This window comes from Leucoraja erinacea, chromosome 19 (genome assembly GCF_028641065.1).
Source record: "Leucoraja erinacea ecotype New England chromosome 19, Leri_hhj_1, whole genome shotgun sequence".
NCBI classification, from domain to species: Eukaryota; Metazoa; Chordata; class Chondrichthyes; order Rajiformes; family Rajidae; genus Leucoraja; species Leucoraja erinaceus.
The window spans coordinates 16874707-16899857 of record NC_073395.1 but is presented as its reverse complement, the minus strand read 5'-3'; the positions used below and the strand labels follow the sequence as shown (position 1 = coordinate 16899857).

At 40.7% G+C, this 25151-nt stretch overlaps 1 protein-coding gene across 1 annotated transcript in view; it reads right to left on the bottom strand.

The window, feature by feature from the left end:
- The window catches only part of kdm5a (lysine (K)-specific demethylase 5A), a 112170-nt gene that overhangs the window by 6426 nt on the left and 80593 nt on the right, over positions 1-25151 (bottom strand). Inside the window, exons 16-29 of the mRNA XM_055650919.1 lie at positions 24783-24964; positions 23895-24019; positions 21027-21177; positions 18773-18887; positions 15297-15652; positions 10653-10791; positions 9785-9964; positions 7071-7223; positions 6183-6326; positions 5041-5592; positions 4293-4436; positions 2271-2433; positions 832-1052; positions 66-461 (exon numbers count right to left, since the gene is read on the bottom strand). Coding sequence (XP_055506894.1) covers positions 66-461; positions 832-1052; positions 2271-2433; positions 4293-4436; positions 5041-5592; positions 6183-6326; positions 7071-7223; positions 9785-9964; positions 10653-10791; positions 15297-15652; positions 18773-18887; positions 21027-21177; positions 23895-24019; positions 24783-24964 — 3021 coding nt within the window. The remainder of the gene's footprint in view (positions 1-65; positions 462-831; positions 1053-2270; positions 2434-4292; positions 4437-5040; positions 5593-6182; positions 6327-7070; positions 7224-9784; positions 9965-10652; positions 10792-15296; positions 15653-18772; positions 18888-21026; positions 21178-23894; positions 24020-24782; positions 24965-25151) is intronic.

Sequence of the window (25151 nt, the reverse complement as noted above, 5' to 3'; positions counted from 1 at the left end):
TCACTGTGAACAACAAAGCTCCCATTCCCAATCAACACCATTAGTGCAATATCATAACTGCTAACCTCTTCTCCACAGGGACGCTGACAATTCAACGCAGCACAAACAGCATTTTCATCCTCCGAGTCCTCTGCTGCAGACCAATCTTCCCGAGTCGGTAACATCAGTTTCTTTTCTTTCTTTTCCAACATTTTCTCAGCATTCTCTTTGGATTTCTCTTTCCTCTTCTTCTCTCTGTCTTTATCCTCTTTGCCTAATTTTTTCACTAGTTTGCTCTGTTCTTTTGTTTTCTCAGGGTTCAGTTTTAGCTTTTTCTTTTTCGGCTTGTCAAACTTTCTCATCTCCTTTAGCTTCTTGCTCTCTCCCAAGAACAGTTCATTTTTTTCCAGTTTTCGCTTTCGTTTTTTGTCAGAAGAATCCTTGACTTTAATTCGGAAAGCTTTCTCCTCTGGGCCATCATCCTGAAATAAAGCAATTTATCAGAAGGATAAATGAAAAAAAGTTCACCGCAGGAACTAGAAGACAGACAACAATTTCCCTTACTCAAGCTGGGCTGGTAATTACATTATTGAAATGGATGCATTTTTCCTGCTATTCTCAAAGCATTTTCATCAGGTTACCAGAGAGTATACTCTTTGGTGTTGGGACAATGGAGCTGATGATGGTGTCAATGCTTCAGTTTGTATTCTATCTTCTCACTACTTGTATTATAGCTTCTTAAAGGCTGGGTGATTTCTCTCCAGTTGTAAAATAATGATGCCCATCTTTCCAGACGGTAAAAGATCGGAAGATTTGGCAGAGAATAGGAATCAGAAATGATACACAGGATACCTCCAGTATCTGCAGAAATCTGTCTTCGGCAGGAAGGTGCGTAGCCTGGAGTATTCTCCAAATATGCTGCGTCTCATCAAGGGACACTTCCAGAAGATCTCCCACCATCATTAACTCCTCGAGCTGAACTTTTGCACTGTGTGACAACTCCAGAACAGGAGGCTCCAAGCTGCGTGGCACTAATGGTGTCTTACGGGGCTGCTTCCGAGGAGTTCCTGAACCTGGAGAATAAGGAGGTTATTATCAGACCCATAGTCGAAGAGCTGCATATTACCATGAAAGTTACTTTGATTTAATTTCAAACATAGCAACAGTAAAGAGCTGCTACCCAACTCAATAAACAAAATCTTCAGAACTGTTTGATAAACAAATCAGAAACTGCAGGAACCAACTTCCTGTCCATGCCCACCACCATCGCATTATTCCCAAAATCCTGGCTTTTGCTTGCTTGAGATCCTGCCCACAAGCACCTCAACACCGACGTTAACCCATTAACCTCTCATAATGTGCAGTTGGCTGCATCTTTACCTTCTTATTGATAGCAAAACTCTTTGACAATTCACTATTCTACTATTTAGAATTATTGGTTCTGCACCTGGCTCATTACGGGTCTAGTTCCTCTGCCCCCTTTAAAACTGCCCCTTTGTTCCTACACTCGCTTTAAAACTTACCACAGTACATGGTCAGATCCGCTCTCATTTAATTGTCAATACGACATTTTTGGAACATGAATGTTTATTAGCCTGTGTCCGAATACTTTCTAGATCTTGCAGCGTGTACGCATGGACTGCTTCGTTTGATGAAAAATTGAAAATGGAACACTGTGCAATCTTTAGCTAACACTCCTAACTCCTAATGATGGAAGAGGGGCCAGGGGAAATATGTTCACAGAGAGAACACCAATCTGGAGGCTCCAGACGACTAGGTGCACAGAGTGCAAGACAATGCAAAACAGAAGCTCACGTGAGACAGAGCTCAATGTAGCAGGAAGCCTCAGCGTATACAAAGCAACGGAGTCAAAATAAAAGGGAAATTTGGAATTCCAGCATCTGCAGTTGCTTGCGTCTTGCTTCTGTCTGTACCGATGACCTGATTGTTAATTCTGTTTCTTTCCTTACAGATACTGTCTGACCTGCTGAATATTTCCAGCACTTAAAACAATTTTATTTTGCTAGTAGTTGCTTTTGAATAGCCATCTTTCCTGGCTTAAAAGTACCATGCTCTGTATTCGGAGTTATAATCTGGAATCTACTAACCAAAAAGATAATGAAAGTATATTGACTAATAACTTTCAAAATGTTGAAGCACATAGTTTTAAAATGGAAAATAAATGGGTAGGCTACAGAGAAAGGTTAAGGCAGTGGGACAACAGGGTATATCTTTGACAGTTCCACTACAAAGGCAGGGCGCAGGGCGCTGCATGGAACCACCAGACTAACCTTGTGAAAAAGATTTTGACGCTGAAGAATATGCATGTTCTGCACAGAAAGAAGGAGCAGCTGGCCAAACGTGTGACACCACTTCCTCTGCTTTTATTGGAATCTCTTCATCACAGAACAGGTTTGGCTCCATGCTACCAGAGGAGACACTGCTTGCACCATCCTGGCAAACAAAGAAAACTTTCAGTTTGAGATCAATGCATCCCAAATAGAACATCTAGTCACAAGGCTAATTCACATTTCAATGGGGCTAAAAAGCATAATAGTTAACAACCAGAAATCATGGAATCAACAAATTCATATAATTGTCTTAGCGCATTGCAGTGTGGAACGAAGAATATAATACAAATGGAGCATGAATATAACAGAAACAGTACTCCAAAAATAAACAAACAGTACCAATGAGCAACTTAAAATGTAATAAATTGCCAACTAACTTTAAATTATGGAACAGCACTGTGGAAAATAAACATTATCATTTAATCATAAACATTGTCATTATCATCTGCCAGCTAGTGCAGATTCATCAGAATGATTGTTGATTACAGGACTATATGTGATTGAGGGTTGTAAGCAACAGATAGTAAAGTGAAGCCGTGGCCAGAATTGGATCATTGTGAACTCACTGAATGGTGCAGCAGACACAAGAGCCCATAACCACCACTTGTCTTAGATTCTTAATGTTACCAGAACAAAATGCATTAAAGCACGAGCAAAGATTTCAAAGCTAAGGCTTCTGTTTCCCTCGGTGCATTTGTGTTTTTGAGGTGCTAAGGACAGTTATTAGATTTAATAGGATATTACAAAGAATCTATCTACACTGAATCGGTGCATCCAGAGCAAAGGATCACACCAGAACGCAAGCAATGCCATTCAGTGCTACTGGTGGGAAGCATTAAAAGGAGTGCAAGTCTGGAACTGAAGGACCTGTGCCATTTGCATGTGATTGCGTGCGTTTGGCGTGACCAAAAGGAAGCAGAGTTCACGTGAAGTTCGCGCGTGACGTCATTTGCGTCATGCTTACCAATCAGCTGTGCAGGAGGCGGGCCGACTGAATTTGGGCGTCACACGGCGACGTCATCACGCAACGCCACGCGGGGCGGTGACGTCATCGCTCAACGCCATTCGCTAGGCGTACGCCGTCAAGATGCTGCGTACGACTGCAATATGCCTGCGTGCCGACAGGCTGTTGGCGCGCAAAGATTTCGGCCACTGCCAGAATTTCTGAGCCCCGCGCGATGTCGGGACCAGCCCCGCACAACTCCGCACTTCTAAGTGAGACCGGCCCCGTGCAGCCGTTCGGAGCCCGTACGCCTCAAGCAACCACGCGGTCGTGTAATTTGCGAGCCAAGGTCGCGTAAGTGGGACAGGCCCTTTACTCTCAAAAGCTGTTAAAGATGGGTCAATTGAAAGCAAGCAAAGGTTTACTAAACCATGTTACGTGAAGTCTCATCATTCACCATGCAATTTAATGGCAGAACAGGCTCCAGAGTTGAATGGTTTAATCCCTCTACTGTTTTTAAAACGAGCGAATTAGCTGAAGATAGTGCTGCAGCTGAAGTTATGAGTTCAACTATGCTCACAACAGGTAAAATACTCTCCTCAATGGCCAGTTTCATTCCAGAACTTTAGTCCTGAAGTATGCATCCTTACAGTTTACTATACATATTGATTAGGGAGGGATATTACCTACAACTGGAGAATTCAATGTTCACGCCATTGGGTTGTGAGGTACCCAAGCAGAATATGAGGGGCTGTTCCTCCAGTTTGCTTGTGGTCTCACTCTGGCAACAGCGGAGGCTCATGACAGAAAGGGCTGGGGAGTTAAAATGGTTAAAATCTGGGAGAATGAGCAGGCCTTATTCATCCACATTGGGGATGATCAGCCATGATCACATTGAATGCCGGTGCTGGCTCGAAGGGCCAAATGGCCTGCTCCTGCACCTATTATCTAATGTCCAAAAGAAACACTGTAGACTCGCAACTAGTCTCTAAACAAAAGATCACCTGCATAAAACTTACTTTTTTCTCATAGCGATATGCTTCTCTGACATCATCATCGGAATCTGTTTCCTCCTCATCTAACTCGAGAGATTTTCTGGGTGAGGGAGCCAAACTCCCCATGGCTCTGCTGAAGGCCGACTGCTGAACACTCTGTAAATGCTCCTGTAAAGAGATTAAAATCTACACCTTTAATCAAATATCACTTTACAGAAAATATCTGGATTGCCCCTTTCATCATATACTGATTAATCACTTGTCTTTATCTAAGCCTTTTCACAGAATAAAATATCCCAAAATACTTCAAAAGATAGTAATAGATAAAACGTCACACTGATTAAAATGACAACTTTGTACTGAGGGGAAAAGTTTGATCAAAGAGTTTGATCTTTTGGAATGTTGCAATCGAATCGAGAAAAATAGCAATTGAGATGCTTCAACTGATAAAAGCTTTGGATGCTGGCGGTATAGCAACCAACAAAGAGATGATACAACTGGAGTTGAAGAAGTGAAGTTTTAGGGTTCACCGAGTCACAGAGTTGAGGGTGGGAGAGCAGTGGAAGGATCTAAATATAAGGAAAGGAATTGTCAATTGGAATTAGCATGAATTTGTTGATTACGTAGTCAAGCATTCTTTGGGGAAGAATCCCACATTCTATATGAGAAAGATAAACTTGGGTTAAAAATTAGAATCAGAAAACTAACATAAATATAGTGTCTATGAAGAGAGAGTTGACTAAAATAGTCAATGTTTTGGTGACGATCTTACCTGTAAATCTGGATTGGCTGCCGCCTTCTGCAGTTCAGCACTAATAATCTTCTCCGTCTTTTCTCTTGCTGCCTGTTCCACCATTCGTTGGCTTAGAACAGACAACTTGGCAAGTGCAGAAGACAGTTCATCTGTAGCTAAGGCTTGCCTAGCTCGATCTTGCCAACTCATTGCTCTCTCTGTCAGGCATTGCAAGGCATCTCCTTCTGGCAAACGGACTGAAAGCTTCTGAAGCGAGACGAGGAGCGAGAGAATGGTCTCTAGTCGTGGTCGTCGGGAACGCATGCACAATGGGCACAAGAATTTCACTTCTTTAGTTTGCCAACCCAGTCCTTTCTTCTGTGTGCCAGTTTTTGGAAGCGGAACACAAGTGCTGTGAAACCAGTCTTTACAAAGTTCACACTGAAGCATAAACCCACTGGCTATCTTCCGGCATATACAAAACTTTACCTCTTCAATACGCTCCACCAATGCCATTTTAGCTAAATTTGCTGCCCTCAGAGCATGCATGGCTTCACATTCTTTCTGTTCCATTACTCGGAAGCTTGCAATCTGAAGACATAAGAAAACAGATCAAATTATACGGCACATAACTTATAATCAAGAACAGGAACTATAGGGGCAAATAGCAATTAACATTTAAATGTACATGGATGGATACTAATGTGAAATGATCAACATGCTGATGTCCAAACTCTGAAAACAACATTAAGAATTAAATAGCAGCTTCAAACATAACTTCAAGGTTTTACAATGCGTATACATGGAAGGATTTGAAACTGAATTTTAACCCAGTAGTTAAGAAACTTTAAATATTTTGGCCTGCTAAAATGTTCTTTCTGCCACCTAAAGAAAATAATTCATAGAATGTTTCTGTCCACAGTGTTGTTATGTTCACAGCCTGGTGATCCAGATTGAACACTGATTTTCTTGCACCCTCAGTTCCACAGCCTTTCTGGATTATCTGTTTTTCCAGACCAACACAGGTCACGTGATAATGAAGTGACAATACACCCTAGCCCACTAATGACACCCCTCCCGTGTCTCTAAAGCACCATGGAATGCCGGAAACTTAAATAACAAATATAAAATGTAAAATGAATGCGAATGGAGTGACCGGTCAACACATTCCAGCCTCACACCTTTTCCCCGGTCGCGTCGAGCCCCGGCTTCCAACCCAACTCTCGACTTGCAAGGTGCACCGACGATCCCTTCTTCACCCACCACAGTCTGGTGTTGTTGCCTCTCACGTTGTAGCCCCTGGGAACAGCGCTTTCTTCAGGTTGCTGCCAACGACAGAATACACTCGGTCACCATGGGGCACCCTCCCCTCTCACCTGTTGTGTTTCTTGCTGACACCAGTGGCTTTGTCCACTCCCCCATTCAACCGCATCTGCTTGCTTCTCTGTTCAAACTCTCTCTCACCTCCCCCCCCATCACTTCCTTCTTCTCCCCCAGAGTTGCCGACATATTCCACCTTGGAAGCGACAGCAGGTGGGAGGGGAGAGAGTCCCACTGTGATCGAGTGTGTCCTGTCATTGGCAGCAGCCTGAAGAAAGCACGTTGTCGGGGGCTACAACATGAGCCGCAACAACCATTGTGTGAACTGGTGAAGAAGGGCTCATTGGTGCGAACCAGCGCCATCGGTGCCTAGTTTTAAAGTGAAACGACACAAAGTGCTGGAGTAATGCAGCAGACTGAATCAGTCTGAAGAATGGTCCCGATGTCATCTATCCATGTTCTCCAAAGACGTTGACTCGCTGAATTACTCCAGCCACTTTGTGTCCTTTTGTCTATTAACCATCATCTGCTATTCTAAAAATCAAACAGAAGCAAGCAGAAGTAAGCTGTGGGTTCAAATGGGCATGTATGGTTGCATTTAGAAGTATAGAACAGGCATCAACAAATGAATTATAGACTGGAAACTGAGAATTTATATATTTCATAAGAGATACATGGAAATGAGTTACAGATTGAAATTGTTTAAATGCAATCTGAAAGGTCTGCAAATGAAAATATTTAATACTCACAACTGCATTTGGATCACTGGATTCTTCAACTAGCTCTTCTAAGTCACTTACGCTCTCCAAATCTAGCTCTCGGTCTTTCATTAATTCTTTCAGTTTTTTCCGTTTATTCTTTCCACTGCTGTATATTCCAATATTTGTCCTGGGACTCAGCACCTACAGGGGATTGGCAATTACATTCTGATATAAAAGATTCACACTTCCAATCTATTATTCAATCATAGGAGGGATGTTTTAAAATATTTACATATATTTACATAATTTATTCTATTATAACAATAGTTCACTATTTATCTGTCAAACGGTTCCTGTATATTTTTGATCAGTATACTGATCTCCAATGCTTCAAACCAGGCTTAGGTTTTGGTGTTTCTAAAGTGCAGTTAACTAAAGTCAGGACGACCACAGGCATTTGATTAATTGGTCTGCATTTCACCACAGGCATTTGATTGCTTGCACTGCACAAAAAGAGGAAATCGTTAAAGTTGTTTTCTGGACAGTGCTATTTTCATTTTTTAAACAATGAACATTCAATCGATCTACATTTCCTCAATAGGCTCCCCAGCACACGTCCCTATTTTTACCTAAGAACAGACTCGCCCAACCAGCTCCCACCAGCCTTCTCTGAGTGGCTGAATGCCTCATATACAACAGTTAACCTCCACTCCCTCCATATTAAAGGATATGTTTTGTGACAAAGATATAGATCTAGATATCTATCTATCCATAGATCTAGACATCTCTCTATATTAAAAACACAGGACTTTTGAGGAATATAAAGAAAGCAGGATAAAACTCAAGCAGGCAGTTAGAACGGCCAAAATGGGCCACAAAATATCATTGGCAAGTCAGAAAGAAAATCTCAGGAATGTCTATGCATATTTAAAAACGAGGTTAACCAAGGAGAAGCTCGAGGGTAAAGGAGAGAATTTATGTGTTGAGTCAGAGGATGTGGGCGGTACCAACACAGTACTTTGCATCTGTATTTACCAAAGAGAAAGACATTTTGGATAGTGAGATCAGTGTAGGGAATACTAATATGCAGGGGCATGTACAAAGTGGTGGTGATCGGGCTCTTGAAGAGCATTTAGGTGGATAAATTTCCAGGGCCGGATTGGATCTATCCCAAGTCATTGAGAGAGACAAGAGAGGAGACTGCAAGAGCCTTGAACAAGAACTCCATATCCTCTCCAGCCACTGACGAAGTTCCATTGAACAGGAAAATAGCCAATTATGTTTAAGAAGGGATAAAGTGATAATCCAGAAAATTATAAGCCAGTGAGCCACACATTACTGATAGGGAAGTTATTGGAGAGGATTGTTTGGGACAGGATTTTCTTGCATGGGTTAATTAGGAACAGTCAGCATAGTGTTGTGCATGGCTGATCACGTCCTATTAACTTGGGCGGCACAGTGGTAAAGTTGCTGCCTTACAGCGCCAAAGACCTGGGTTCGATCCTGACTACTGGTGCTGTTTGAACGGACTTTGTACGTTCTCCACGACCTGCTTGGGTTTTCTCCGGGTGCTCCGGTTTCTTCCTAAACTTGGCTTCGGTAAAATTGTAAATTTTCCTTATGTCTGTAGGATAGTGTCAGTGTACGGGGTCAATTGTTCGGCACGCACTCGGTGGACTGAAGGGCTTGTTTCCGCGCTGTATCGCTAAACTAAAACTTAACTTTTTTGAAGAGGTAACCAAGAAGACAGACGGTAGTGGTGGAAGGATGTTATTCTGACAAGTGAAGTTCCACAGGGATCTGTATTGGGACCTCTGTTGTTTGTGATATATAAAAATTATTTGGAAGTAAATATAGATGGATTGGTGAGAAAGTTTGCAGACAACAGCAACATTCGAGGAATTGTGGACAGCAAGTAAGGCTGTCATTGGATACGCGGGATATAGATTAGCTTCAAAAGTTCAAGAACTGGCAGGGAGTATAATCCGAACAAGTGCGAACATCATGGCTGATGACAAACTGGTGTTGAAGGGGATGCTGTGGGTTGAAGCAAAATATGGGTGCCTCCATGTGAAAACTGATTATTTGCCAAGTGACAGCATGCAATTGTGAAAAAGGGAAGTGCAGGGTTAAAACTGCCCAACAGAAAGGAAGGTAATAGAAGATGAACATAATGATGTTATAATGAGCCAAGCAATTTATGGTCCAGTGGAGTACTTTAAACCCAACACGAATTACTCTCTCTTTCGAAGCTAGACTTGCAATAATTTGTTCAATGATCCTCTCTCCAATCTCCATGCTGATGATCCCAATATTCTCCCAACTTCCTGATGATCCTCTCTCTGATTTCTCCTCTCTTCTGGCAAACAATTTTGACCTCCACCCCATCCAAGCCTTTTGGTGTAATCCATCATAAAAACAGAGACAGACACCTGAACCCTAAAGAAGGGTTTTGACCCAAAACATTGCCTATTTCCTTCGCTCCATCGATGCTGCCTCACCCTCCGAGTTTCTCCAGCATTTTTGTTGTCCTGCGACAGACACAAAAATTATGGAGTAACTCAGCAGGACAGGCAGCATCCCTGGATGGGAGAAATGGATGACGTTTTGAGTCGAGACCCTTCAATCTGTTGTTTAAGCTGAGATGGCATCGTACCAATTTTGGTCTGCAAGCCATTGTTTAGGTATACCCGCTCCAGAGATTTCTAAAAACATTTTTACTAATTCCAAAGAGGAGGAATATTGTTTTCACAAAGTTTTACCTGTAACAGCGTGCAGGTGGAGTTCTTCTTCAGAAAGGTTCGACCAGTTCGCTCTCTCCAGGCTCGAGCTGCGGTCACCTGGGACTCCACTTGTGGAAGTGGATCAAGCCGTACTGGGATAGGGCGACCTTTTGCTAACAGACTTTCCAGTTGATCCAGATATGCATTGCATGATCCCTTCTGCACCAAAAATATCAAAGAAAGACAACATTTCATGAGGCTATTCCTCTGTTTACAAGACATGACTACAGTTATTATAGTGGACCAGAGAAGTTGGATAAAGGTTCCACCTGAATAACAGCTCAATAGATACAAAGGCACCGGGAATGGCCATTTTTTTTTGCCATTTAAAATGTAACATTTAAATTTAGGTGTAGCACTTAATTACATTTCACTTATCCTACTTAAATAACATAAACATGGATGTTATTTCAGCAAAATAGATGTTATTAACCAGTAAAAAATGTAATTTCACAGCCGTTGCTCAGATTGTAAAATATATAACCTTAAAAACTGAATACACTGACCACGGATTCATTTCACCAAGGAAAATTTTGTATATTTCAAACTGGTCAATGAGAAAAAAAATTGTTTCCTAACATTTTCAAGTCTGTATATCCTAGCACATTGAATGTTCAGCAGCAAATGGGGGACAAATACATGTTCAAAGACAGGCAACACAAAGTTAATTCAAAGCAGATTATTCAGGGCATGATAACAATTTAGTTGCACATGAAAGATGGTGGATCAGGGGAACAGTGCAGATTCATGGACTTTCAATCCTTGTTAGTCCAGAGAAAATGGGAGGAGGAGAACTTTCATTAAAGCGGCTAAAGCCTGTGTACTAATTCAAATTCCTAAAAACTACCTGAATTACTTCCACTTTGGCCATCCAGTCTTTGGCTTTCTGCAGAGCTTCCTTAAGAACTAGGACATTAGGCAGGTATGCGGGAATGTTCTTCGCCTCGTTGATAATACCATCCAGCGTCACCATACCATGCCTTGGCCTACAAACAAAATAGATGTTACCAAAGGCGGGATAAAAATTACGTTATTTACCCACCAGTGCAAAATACATCAAAATCAAAACTGATGTGAATGATCTCATAAACCTAAGCCACTGTGACTAATAAGAGCAAAGGAGAAGTTTCATAACTCTACAAATATGTGCAGTCACTTGAAGCTTAAGTAAATGCAAGAAATTTCTGGAAAAGCTGACCAAGAAATGATTACGGGAAAGCAAAATGAGACCACAAGGAAAAAAAATCAGCAGAGATAGAAGAAAAATATATTGGGAAATGAAACAGAAAAATATTTTTTGTGTTTGTATTCACCAAAGACACAAAAGTACTTTGTTGTAATTGAGTACAACAGGTCCAGAGAGAATGGGAAGCCAAAAAAAGTAAAAATAATTGGAAAAATTAATGGAACTGAAAGCTGGTTAATTCCCATGGCCTGATGACCTAGCCTCAAGGTTACAGAAATGGTGACTGTGTTGGTTGCCATCTTGCAAATTTCCATAGATTCTAGAGTAACTGGCAAATCTCACCCCATTATTTTAGGCAGGAGAGACAAAGAAAACAGGCATTATAAAAAAGTATTATTTAGAAATTGTGACGAGACACTTCGAAAATAGTAGTACACATGGCAAATTCAACAAATTTATGTACTGTAAACATATTTGGCAAATCAATTAAGACGTTTTTTTGAGACTATACTAGCAGAATAGTTAACATGGAATAATAGTGGATGTTCTGTATTTGGAATGCCAGAAGGTCTTTCATAAAGTATCATGAAAAAAGGAATTAAACAGAATGTACAGCACTGAAACATTTGCTTACACCTGGTCCATATCTCTCAAAACCTTTCCTATTCATGTACTGTCCAAATGTCTCTTAAATATCATAATCATATCCACCTCTACACTATCCTCCATTTTAAAATGTGCCCCTCATTTAATCCCACCACCCCAACCTTATGCCCTCTAGGTTTCGGCTTCCCTATCCTGGAGAATAGACTGTGACCATCCACCTCATCTATGCCCCTCATGATTTTATATACCTCTGTAAGGTCAACCCCCAGCCTCCTACACACCAGGAAAAGGAAAGGAAAAAAAGAGGCCTTCAGCCTCTCCATATTACTCAAATCTTCCAGATCGCATATTTGAGTATTTTATGCATGCTTTCCAGTTTAATAACATCTTCCTGGAGCAATTCGACTAATATGTACAATGTATTCCAAATGTGATCTTATTCACATCTTGGACAGCTATAACATTACATCCCAATTCCTGCACTCAGTTCCCTAACTGATGAAGCCAAGCATACCCACTGCCTTCTTCACCACACTATCTATCCGTGTCGTTACCTTCAGGAAATCATCTCATTGCACCCCTTGGTCTCTCTGTTTTATAACATTCCCAGGACCCTACAATTTAGCGTGCAAGTCAAAAGTCAAAGTCAATTTTATTCATCCTGCCCCGATTTATCTTACCAAAACGTAAAAAATTGCATTCATCTAAATTAAGCTCCATATGCCATTCCTCAGTTGATCAAGATCCTGTTATAATTGTAGATTGCCTTCTTAACCCTGCAGTATGCCATTAATTTTAGTGTCACCCATAGACTTACTAACTATACCACCTACTATCACAGCCAAATCAGTAATATACGTAACAAGCAATAGTGGACCCAGTACCGATCCCTCTGGTGCACCACTTGTTACAAGCCTCGAGTCTGAAAAACAACCCTCTACCACCACCCTCTGGTTCCTCTAAACAAGCAAACTTCGTATTCAATTAGCTAGCTTACCTTTTATCATGTGATGTAACCATCTGGACCAGCCTACCATGACTATCTTGTCAAAAGCTCTGCTGCAGCCCATATACCTATCATCTGCTGCATGGCACTCAATCATCTTGCTCACCTTGTCAAACAAACTCAAACTAATAAGAAACATTTCCCACACAAAGCCATGCTGACTATCCCAAACTAGTCCTTGCCTTTCAATATGCACGGTGATCCTGCCTCACATCATCCACGCTAATAACTTAAACACCACTGATATTAGGCTCACCCGTCTGTAGTTCCGATGCTTTTCCTTGCAGCCTTTCTTAAATGGCATATCAACCATGGCTATCAATTATATATATACAAATATCTCCGTCAGAGGCCGTGCAATTTCTTCCCTGTCTTCCCACTATGTCCGAGGATATATTTGATCAGTCCCAGGGATTTATCTATCTAAATGTGTTTAAGACCTCCACAGCCATGGAAATTTCCCCGAGTTCCCCAGCATCCATTTCTTTCTCCATGGTAAATACAAGCAACAAATTGTAACTTCTATTTCCTGTGACTTGACACATGGAAAAACTTGTAGATCTTTATGGGGTTCTTTCCTCTCCCTAGTTAATTTTTTGCCCATAATATCTTTGTAGAATCTCTTTGCATTCTCCTTCACCTTATCTGCAAAGCTATCTCATGCCTCCTTTTTGCCCTCTTGTTTTCCCTCTTTTACGTACTTCGTAAGGGATTCACTTGACCCCAGCTGCCTTTCCCGCCTTCTTTCTCTGGGTCAGTCTCTATATCTCCTCATCCAAGGTTCACTACTGCCGGCCTTGCCCTATCGCTAACAGAAGTGTGCTTGGCCTGAAGTTGAGCTATCTCACATTTAAAATACTCCCACTTACCAGATGTCACTTTGCCTTCAAACAACCTCTCTCAATCAACTTGTGAAAGCTCCTGGCTAATACCATCAAAATTAGCCTTAATTCAATTTAAGCCTCTTTCTTTTTCTGTAACTACTTTAAAACTAATAACATTTATAGTCACTGATCCCAAAGTGCTCTCCCCATTAACACTGTAGTCACTTGCCCCAGTTTCCCAAGAGAATGTTGAGGTTAGCCCCAGAAGGGCAATCAATCTATATATTGATTGAAAAATTTCCTTAACACATTAAACAAATTCTATTCATCCAAGCCCTTTGTACTATGGCAATACCAATATTACAACTGTATTATTCCAATTCTTCATCCTTCTTATTCAATATTACAACCACATTTGTATTCATTCTGTGATCTCTCTACATAATTTCCCCTCTAATTCCCATTGACTATTGAGAGGCCTGTAGTACAACCCCATCAAAGTGATCACCCTCTTCCTATTTCTCAATAGCACTCAAATGGCCTCACTGGATAAACCCCCAGGAATATCCTTTCTAAGTGTTGTGTTGGTGTTCTCACATAGGATCCAGAGAGAGCTAGCTAACTGGATACATAATTGGCTTAATGGTAGGAAACAGAGGGTGGTGGTGGAAGGTCGTTTTTTGGACTGGAGGCCTGGACAAGTGGTGTGTCTCAAGGATCAGTGCTAAACTCATTGCTCTTTGTTAGTTATACCAATGATTTAGATAAGATTGTACAAGCCATGATTAGGAAATTTGTAGATTACACTAAAATAAGTGTATTGTACACAGTAAAGATGGTTATTAAAAAATACAGCAGTATCTTTATCAGCTGGGAAAGTGGGCCAAAGAATGGCAAGTGCCGGTTGAATTCAGTATTGCATTTTGGAAATAGCAGGACCTTCACAATAAACAGTATGGCCCTGGGGAGTGTTATAGAGCAGAGGGATCTAGGAGTACAAGTACATAGTTCCCCGAAAGTGGCATTACAGGCAAATATTGTGATGAAGGAGGATTTTAGCATGTTGACCTTTATTAGTCAGGGAATGGAGTATAAAAGATGGGACGTTGTGGTACAATTGTACAAAAGTTGGTGAGGCTGCACTTGGAATATTCTGTTCAATTTTGGCCACCCTGCTATAGGAAATACGCATTAAAACAAAAAAGGGTGCAGTGAAGATTTATGTTGCCAGTACTCGAGAATCTGAGCTAAAGGGAGAAGTTGGGAAGGTTAGAACTTTATTCCTTGAAGCGCGGGAGGCTGAGAAATTATCTTATAGAGGTATGTATGAAATAATGAGGGGAATATATCAGGTGAATGCACAGAATCCTTTTAAAAGAGAAGGGGGATCAAAAACTAGTGTGCATACGTACGTGGTCGGAAAGATTTTGAGAGATATGGGCCAGGTGTGGACAAATGGGACAAAATAACCTGTTTCGATGCCATATGACTTTGAGCCTGATCAAAAATGCAACCTCCTCCCCTCTTACCTCTTTGTATTCCAAAACTCTGAGCTGCCAGTCCTGTCACTCACTCAGCCACATTTCTGCTATTGCTAAAATATTCTAGACTCATGTATCTGCCTTATCTGTCGGGCCTCATGCATTGAAATCAATGCAGTTTAAACCAAACTTGCGTCACCAACCTGCCAATGCTCATGCTCCAATTGAATGCTCAAATTGAATTTGCTATCATAGACTTCTGTATTCACCTCAGCCTTCTCTTCTGCTTCATTATTGCCTTGTGCCCAACTCGAAAGCAAGGACACTAAGCTCTATAGCATGTTTAAATTCAAGCATATCAAGAAATCTATACAATTATTTTTCATACCTGGCTTGTAGACAAACTTTGGCCTTTTCTTCCCATCGTTCAGATACAGTCAAGAGCTCCTGTAAATCAGCCATTGCTTTTTCCACTGCAGGATGTGGTGCCAGGGCAATACCAGAGTCTATAAGTTTCTTCATCGTGTCCAACATAACTCTGTCAGGGTCTGAGAGGGTGAGGTTAACTTCATCAAGCCAGCGAGCCTGCTGGAGATGCTGTTTCAGTTTGGGCAGTTCTTGCAACTCCACATCCAACTCAGACCCCAGTTCTATTAATAATTGCAACTTAGATGAATCAGGAATCTTATCAGACAAAGCCTCTTTGCCACGTTCATTGAATTCTTCGACGCTGTCCAGCAGCTCCTAACATGAAATGGAAATGACAGGATTCTCTTAATATTTCATTTCTTTCATCATCCATAAATTTGTTTTCATCCATGGGTCATTGATCCAAAATGGGTAAGCAGTCAACTCTCCCACAGATTGCCGTCTAGACATATCAAAACCAAGAATAGCCCATTGAAAAATGAGGATTATTCATTGCCCGCCTTGGTAAGCATGCTATCCGAACGAGGTTCATCATAGAAACTACTCATGTCCTCCAAGTTCCACACTGTTTGGTAAGTGACACCAGCCACTTACAATTCAGTGCATCGAGGGAAGGTGTTTTACAATTTAAGAACCTCAAAACAAAAATGCTGCAAATACTTGGCAGATGAGACAATTCCTCAGGAGAGAGGAACACTGTCAAGGTTATAGGTTATTGATCTTTCATTAAAACTGAATAAACTTAGAAATCAAGCTGGTTTTAATTTGCGGAGAAAAAGGACAGGATGGAAGGAACAATGGGAATGAGTGATCAGGTGACGACCACTAGAGGTGTGTTTCAGGGACAGTCACATTGCGCCTCTAATATTGCAACTGCTTTTGATGAATTTGATTGGATTGTGCTAGTTTATTAAATATCTAACATACTTTGGGCTGTTTAGACACAATGTGGAAGAAATTCGACTTACCCATTAGGCCACCTCAGCCAAAGCATTATCTTCCCCCCTTTGCAACTCTAAATCGTCATGATTCGGATATCAAATAATGATGAGACAGAGGAAAGGGAGGAGATTGAGAACTTTGTGTCCTAGTGTCGAGACAACAACCTTTCTTTCAATGTCAGCAAGACGAAGGAAATAGTGATCGACCTCAGGAAGCAAAGCGATACACATCCCCAGTTTGCTTTGATGGCGCTGAAGTAGAGATGGTTGAAAACTTCAAATTACTAGGAGTCAATATTACCAACAACTTATCCTGGACCACCCATATTGAAGTAACAACCAAGAAAGCACACGAACACCTCAACTTCCTAAGAAAGCTTAGGAAGTTCGACAAGTCCCCAACAATTCTCACCAACTTCTACAGATGCGCCATAGAAATAATTTTATCGGGATGCATCACAGCTTGGTTTGGGAACAGCTCCATCCAAGACCGCAAGAAATCGCAGCGAATTGTGGACGCAGCCCAGACCATCACACAAACCAACCTTCCATCCATTGACTCCATTTATACTTCACACTGCCTTTGAAAGGCCAGCAGCTTAATCAATGACTTAGTTGAACCCTGGCCACTCCCTCTTCTCCCCTCTCCCATCAGGCAAAAGGTGAAAACACACATCTCCATATTCAAGGACAATTTATTCCCAGCTGTTATCAGGCAACTGTATCTTCCTACCACAACTAGAGAGCAGTCCTGAACTATTATCTACCTCATTGGTGACCCTCAGACTATCTGATCAGAATTTACTGGCTTTAGCTTGCACTAAACGTTATTCAATGACAATGTATATATACACTGTAAATGCCTCGATGTAATCATGTATTGCATTTTTGCTGACTGAATATCAGGCAATAAAAGCTTTTCAGTGTACCTCAGTACACATGACAAACTAAATTGATCTGATGATCTACCCCCCCCCCCCCCCCCCCCCCCCCCCCCCCGCAGACACTTTCTCATGCTGATTTGAAACAATTTTTTTAAATTAAGAAACAAATTTGTAACTAGAAACGACTGAACTGTTATTCAATGGTGCCTTCCTTAAACAGTTCCAGCCACATTATTCCCACCCATCCATCTGATTATTCATTATAAGCATGCTCCCTAACATTTTCAATTTGATTTTCACATTGAAGTACATAGACTCCTCCATATCTTTACCATCTGCATCTGCAATAACCTCTTGTCTATGAAAACTCACTTCATCTTGTTCCTGATCATTTATTTTTTGTGTCATCAACCGCCATGTTTTAAAAATCCTTCCTTGTATCTGTCTGGTGCTCCCACTTTCATTACAGTCCTCCTTAACTATGTTGACTGAACTTTTGTTCATCTTAGCAAATTGCTATTCCTTTGGCTCTACAACTGTTATTCCTCATTCATCAGCCTTCGGGTATTTTCCCATGTTGGAATTATTGGATTAAGTTGTTGCTGAGAACCAGACAAACTCGGATGCATAACAGATAGCCTTACAGACACAAAGAGAAGCAGAGTGCCATGAAGGCATTAAGCTAGAAAATAGCAAGGAGTGAAGAGCAATTGAATATAGCAGTCAGATCATAGATTTGTCAACTTGGTAAGCTGATGATTTGTGGCTATATAAAGTCAGGAAATAGAAGATTGAGGGTGCAGGGAAATCACTTCGAAATTATCCAAGATTAAGAACAAAGGTGAGAAACTGCAACCAATAGAGTCCAGCAAAGTGGGCTTCAGTGAGAGGGAACAGAATAGTGAAGAGAGTTGATCTGATAGAATATTAAACAGGGATTGATTTTTAACTGCAAGTCAGAAACAGAAGCTGCTTGAATTAAAAGTTTTCTTTCAAGTGCCATCACGACTGACCCTCTCCCATGTTCTTAATGTTCAAATCATAGTAAACTCTAATATTACATAGTGCAAACCACAAGAGCCGCACTCCTGCACGAGGTACTGCCTGGAGATTTGTGCTGCTGAAGTGTTTAGCATTTGGCCATCACGCAACTAGTACAAAAAGCTAACAATACAAAAGACAGGTAATGGTACTCGAGTGTTACCCAATTAATCTGAATGAGCAACATTTCTCAAATCATGGATTGAATGGTAATCACTTCAATAACCTAGTTTTTAATTGGAAAGAGACAAATTAGGTTTATACATAAAAATTGCTTGAGAACATGTCATTAAACTTGTTGAATGTTCACAAAAAATCTTTATATTTTATGAACAGGAGATTATTTTTTTAAGTATACTTTGGCCAACATATATTATGGGACAAAAAAAACACAATTCAACTCATTCATTTTATGATTCTAAGAAATACTTGATTGGGTTATCTGAAGGGAAGCTCAGTAATTTGGGGTAGGATTCGTATTTTGTGGCATGTTATTCTCAATTGATCTTTTATTCATTTACCCCTAAAGATAGAGGTGATACACACACTTGTCTTCATTAAATGCTTACCTTAACCAGTCGAGTTTGGCTAATGAGACAAGGCAGGCTGTACAATTGCTGCACAAATGCTTTCAACTCATGGACAGTTAGCTTTGTGCGAGTTTTTCCACTCTCTGGTTTTGATCTAAAATACATTAAAAGAAGAAAAACGTCAAACCGAAAATGCTGAAAAATATTTAACAGGCCACACAGCAATAGTAGAAAGAAAAGCAGTGTTAACATTAAGCTGTTGATAATTTCGATGAGAGGTCATTAATCAGCAAAGTTAATTCAGTTTCACTTCCCATGAGTGTGGCTTGACATGTATTTTCTGTTTTACGTTTATCCTGAACCAGTACCACTCAGCACAATGCTTGTGCCACAAAACACAGAGGAGTGTGAACCTTGGAATGAAGACAGGACCATCTTCTCAATGAATGTGTGGAAATCACGTCAACTAATGCTTTCATCAAATGAAGAATGTCTATCGGAAGATTGAGGAGCATTGTCTGACTTCAACCACCACAACTACCAGTTGAAAGTTAAGCCCCTTTGTTTGTCTATTTATTCGAGCATATGCAAGGAAGTCATTGAGATAGTTCCAGGATGACTTAAAAGCTGCAATTCGTACAATGTTTTGACACACTAAGCATTATTGTGACCTGCATCATACATTTGCAAAGTGCACATAACGGATAAGCATTTTCCTTACCAATCCTATAAACCTTTAACCAATACTTTATGACCAACCTGACAAGAGGTTCATGACATGATTCAGTATCTAATCATATCAAAGCATTCCTTTGATCAAGCACCCAGATAATGTCCCATTCGTCAACAAGTTATTTGTACTTTAACAGGCTTTTTTTTTAGTCATTTCATCTAGTGACCAGGCATTCCCAAAACTGTCAAACTGAAAATAAAAATGTGCAGTACAGGAACAAGCCCTTCAGCCCACCATGTCTGCACCAAATATAATGGCTCTTAAACAATGCTATAATATCCACTTTTACCACTAGACTTCAGAGATACAGCATGGAAACAGGTCCTATGTCCCACCAAGTCTGCGCCAACCAGTGATAACCCCTTAAACTAGCAATATTCTACACTTTAAGGACAATTCACAGAAGCCAATTAACCTACAAAATTGTACGTCTTTGGAGTGTGAGAGGAAACTAGAACACCCGTCGAAAACCCACTCGGTCACAGGGAGATCGTACAAACTCCATACAGACAGCACCCGTAGACAGCACCGAACCTGGGTCTCCAGCGCTGTAAGGCAGCAATTCTACTGCTGCACCACTGTGTTGCCCGCACCTGCCAATGTGCACCTCTGGCAGCTATCTATCATTATCTGTGCAGAACAAATGTGGCCCACAAATCTCCTTTAAACATTTCCCCTCTTTTTTATTTGAAACCTATGCCCACAAGGTTCTTTCATTTCCCCCCGGGAAAAATACTCTGGCTATCTACCTTATCTATGCCTCCCATAATTTTTATATGTTACTATCAGGTCACTCTTACAGATGCAAAATAGAGTGCACCCTGCAATGTAGCTTGGGATGGCAACTGCTCCGCCTATCACTGCAGGAAACGGCAGCGAATTATGAACTCAGCACAGTTCATCACGCAAACCAGCCTCCCACTTTGACTCCATCTTTGCCTCAGCAAAGTAGTCTGTCAACAAAATCAAGGACCATTCACAACCCGATTATTATCTCGTCTCCCCTCTTGTCAGGCAGAAGGTACAAAACCTTGAAAGCACATTCCATCAAATTCAAGAACAGCTTCTTCCCCGCTGTTATCAGGCTCTTGATAACCAATCAAGATCTCCCATAATCTCGATCTCCCAATCCACCCCGTTGCGGCCCTTGCACTCTTTTTACCTGTACTTTCTCTGTTGCTGCAACAACATGTTGTGTAACCTGTGCATGGTGCGATCTGGCTGGATGGCATGCAAAGCAGCTTTTCAATGTATTTTGGTTCATGGGGAAATAATAAACCGATACACTTTCTTTCCTGTCCCCACACTGATTCTTGCAGAACACCCCTGATCACAGATCTCCAGTCACAAAAACACGCATACACCACAACCCTCCGTCTTCTAGAACTAAGCCAATTCTGCATCCAACTTGCCAACTCACGGAGAATCCTATATGACTTTATCTTTGGACCAGCCTAACATGAGGGAACTTCTCGAAGTTTGTTAAATTTTGGAGTTTAACGACACCAAACTTTTGTTGCTTGACTCAATTAATAACTACATGTGTTTCAAACTACATACCTGGTACGCTGCTTTCTGCTGACCAGCAGTTGGGCGATGGACGCGCAGGTTTCTGCCTCTTTCACAGCAGTTCGCAACTGTCGCAGCAGGTCATTCTCAGGGAATTTCTTGTCTTCCGCCTCATCCAACCGAGTTTTCAGTTCACAAAGATCTGGTCAGGAGCAAGATAATACATCACCACTCCAAATCCGCAGAAACTGTAAATGATTAACTTCCATTTACTCCCTCAGCGCCTATCAGTGTGAATCTGTGGAATTTTCTGCCGTGGAAGCAGTGGAGGCCAATTTACTAGATGTTTTCAAGACAGTTAGATTTAGCTCTTAGGGCTAACGGAATCAATGTATATGGGGAGAAAGCAAGGCTGGGGTACTGATTTTCGATGATCAGCCATGATTACATTGAATGGCGGTGCTGGCTCGAGGGGGCCGAATGGCCTATTCCTGCACCTATTTTCTATGTTCTATGTTCCTATTCCTCACTGGGCTATTAAAATAAGTGTGAAATCACACACAATTCAACCATCAGGTTCAAGAATAGCTTCTTCCCAACAACCATCAGGCTCTTGAACACCACACAATATTAACATCAACTATGAACTTCTATGGCCTTGCTTCAGTTGTATTTAGGACTTTGGGGTTCTTTTGCACCAGTATTGTGGTTATTGCAATTTTTTGATTATCATCTGTGTTTATTGCATTTACATCCTGTTAAACTGCTGCAAGGATGAATTTCATTGTCGGTACATATGACAACTAAATATTCTTGACTCGCTATTTAAAAATATAGGTTCATAAGCATTAGTTGTATTCCTATCTTACAAATGCACAGAAACAGTGCAGCATCTCAGAGTTGTTCTGTATAACAACCCACCCAGAGTGAGTAAATGTTTTCTTGCTTATCCATCAATTGGAGTTGTAGGAATAATGTTATCATTGCTATGAAAGGAGATGAATAAAAATCAATGGGTGTACTGTATGTTGTCAGCTGACATCACGGGCAACAATTCCACAATGGGACATAAATGATTCTCCTACCAAGAAACTTGTGACATAGAGTTTTAAATACATAGAATTCCTTGAGATGCTTTTAGAGCTGATTAAGCTGGTGGTTGGGAACACCTCACAGCAACATCTTATCCTTTAGAGTGTCTCTGTAAGGTGGCCGTGAGTCACATTGGTGCCTTTTATGGATCTTGTAAGGTGATCTATGGCATTTAACTAGCAATGCATCTGGATACAAATAAATCCTGTGCAATCATAATAGATTGTCACATCTCATTAACATGCACCTGTGAGGTTGCTGTGTTAACATCATTTGCAGATATGTTCATTATTTATTCATTTTTCCGATCCCGATTGTTAGCTGATCAAATTCTGGAAGGAATGTTTTTTTAAACTATTGATCTTCTTGAGTGCTGCCAAGCAAAAATATTCTGCTTTTAAATGAATAATTTTCAAGCAAAAGTGCTGTCATTTAGTACTTATGGGACATTAATGGGACTATTGTTTAATGATTTTAAACAATACAGTTGTAGAGTCATTGGTTGAAGTTCTTGAAACAGCAATGTGATGCCCTTTTCAAAGGAGAACACAAAAATTGGGAAACAGCTTAACAACTGTTGCTGAGAGATAGCTGGACTATATAATCAAATAAGAAAGACCCACTTTGAAACGGTTGATGCTCTAAAACCACTTCAGAGTTTTATGAAAGAAAAATTATGTTTAAATAATTATTTGGAATTCTTCACGAATATAACAAGCCGAATTGGATGAGGGTAACTCTGTGGATGTCGACCTGGATTTCCAAAAGGCATTCGATAAGGTTCCAGATAAAAGGCTAGTGAACAAAACAAAGCCTGGTGGTATTGGGAGGAGTGTGTTGGGACGGAATGAAGACTGCTTATCATATAGAAGCAGTGAGTTGAAATATGTCTTCTTCAGACTGGAGTTTGAACTGGTGGAATGCACCGTAATAGTCTTTATCCTTCAAATATTTATTTTCAATATTAATGACCTGGAGCAGGCAGAGTGCTCGTATCCACGATTGCTGATTACATAAAAATAGGTAGGAGGGCATGTTGCAATGTGGAAATTTGGACGCACCGATATGTAGTGAGTGAGTGATTTGTAAATTATGTACAATGTAGGCAAGATGATCCAAAAAGCAGACTTCGATTGAAATGAAGAGAGATTTCAAATGAGTTGTTCTCTATGGCCTTGTGCACAAAACAAGTTAGCAAGCAAATGAAAAACAACAATTCAAAGTAATGGTATTGTTCAAGCTGGAGGGTGGTACAAAGTTGTCAGGGTCAGTGGTTGAACCACAGTGAATAAGAAGGCTGGTCAAGCATGTCCATCCCTTCCAATCACTGAATCCAGAGTAAATAGTTCACCATTGATCCTCAAGTTCACTTCCAATAATTGAAGTCATAACATGGTATTGAAGCTTAAAGAGTTGGCAGGTTGCTTTTTTGATCATTGTTATCTTCCTGTGTTTGAAGCATTATTACCGTAATCTTATGGCACCATAGCACTGGCCCAGTTAGTGTCATGTAACCATTATTATCATAAAGTGTTTTGCAAATACCTTTCTTGTCTGCATTCTTGGATAAAACTATTTATTTTGAGGATGCATTTATTTATTTTGATCACTTTAGCCCATTGTAGACTTTTAATCACTGCTTATTTTGCTAAAGGTTATCCATATTTGAGAAATGCCATTATGGTCAAATTTTACCTCACGAATGGCTGATGTAAGTTTGTCGTGGACAATAAATATACAGCGCACCACTTGATCAGGAGACAGTGTATGTGGTAGAGATGGGAAGGGTGGGAAAAATAAATGGTAAACCTGGTTAAAAATACACACCTTTCTTGTGATTAAGTTCCGCTTCCAAGGCTTCTCCCACTTTACTCACCCAGGTGTCATACGACTGGGCACGTTCTTTCACCCCATAAAGCATAGATGGTAGCTCATCCAGTGTATAACGGTACCTAGTTTCGGTGAGAGATAAAAACCTTTTAGTAATCTGTAACAGTGTGCACATTCTCAAACATCTTTATTCCTGAAATTCATCATGTCAAACAGCAAATGACATCTGAGATTTACACAAAATGCTGGAGTAACTCAGCAGGAGAAGCAGCATTTCTGGGGAGAAGGAATGAGTGACGTTTCGGGTCGAGACCCTTCTTCGACCTGAAACGTCACCCATTCCTTCTCTCCAGAGATACTGCCTGTTCCGCTGAGTTACTGAGCATTTTGTGTCTATGTTCGATTTAAACCAGCATCTGCAGTTCTTTCCTAAGCAAATTACATATTTCACCTACTGGGCCACGTCATTAGTGAACTAGCCTTTATTCCCAAGACTTGTTCTGTTTATCCAAAACTAATGTGGACAAAGTGCAGATCTCGGGTTACACTAATTCAAACTGTTTCCAATTCTGAGAGACACCCATTAACCAGAACCATGACAGACAGTACTGACAATATTTGCTCCAAAGTGGAGGAATTGTATTGTTTGAATAGACTGGAGAATGTGTGGTGTTCTCCTTCCACAAGACCAAGGCAAACAAAACAGACTTAATGCTTTACTTCAGCTTTACCTCCAAGAATCTATTCTTGTACATTCACGTACACAATCTTTACAACTTATATTCTTTAAATCCACGGCGGTGCTGGGGTAGAGTTGCTGCCTTACACGTTGGAATATGTATTAGTTCAGAATGACACAAGATATGTTAAAATCATCCTTTTTACCTGAGACAACGTTTTTTCACTGGACAGCTGCAAAGATCTTTAACGTGATAAAGGCACACCAGCCTACTGGGGTCACAGATGCATGTAACAGCAGACAGGAAGCATGTGGTCTTACATGTCTCGCACTGCCGCTCATCATCTGGTAACAACTCGAATGCCTCCTGTTCAGAATCAATTATACCCTGCAAATAAATTTAAAAAAATAATTTCTTAAACTTAGCAGCCGACTTCATAAAAACAGTGAGAATAAGATCTCATTCTCCATTTTGGGTTTGAGATAATCAAATCTTTGTGGCCAGCATTCATAAACTTACCAAAGTACTAACTATGCCAGCTATGACATTCAATTATCCACAGTTGATGGCCATT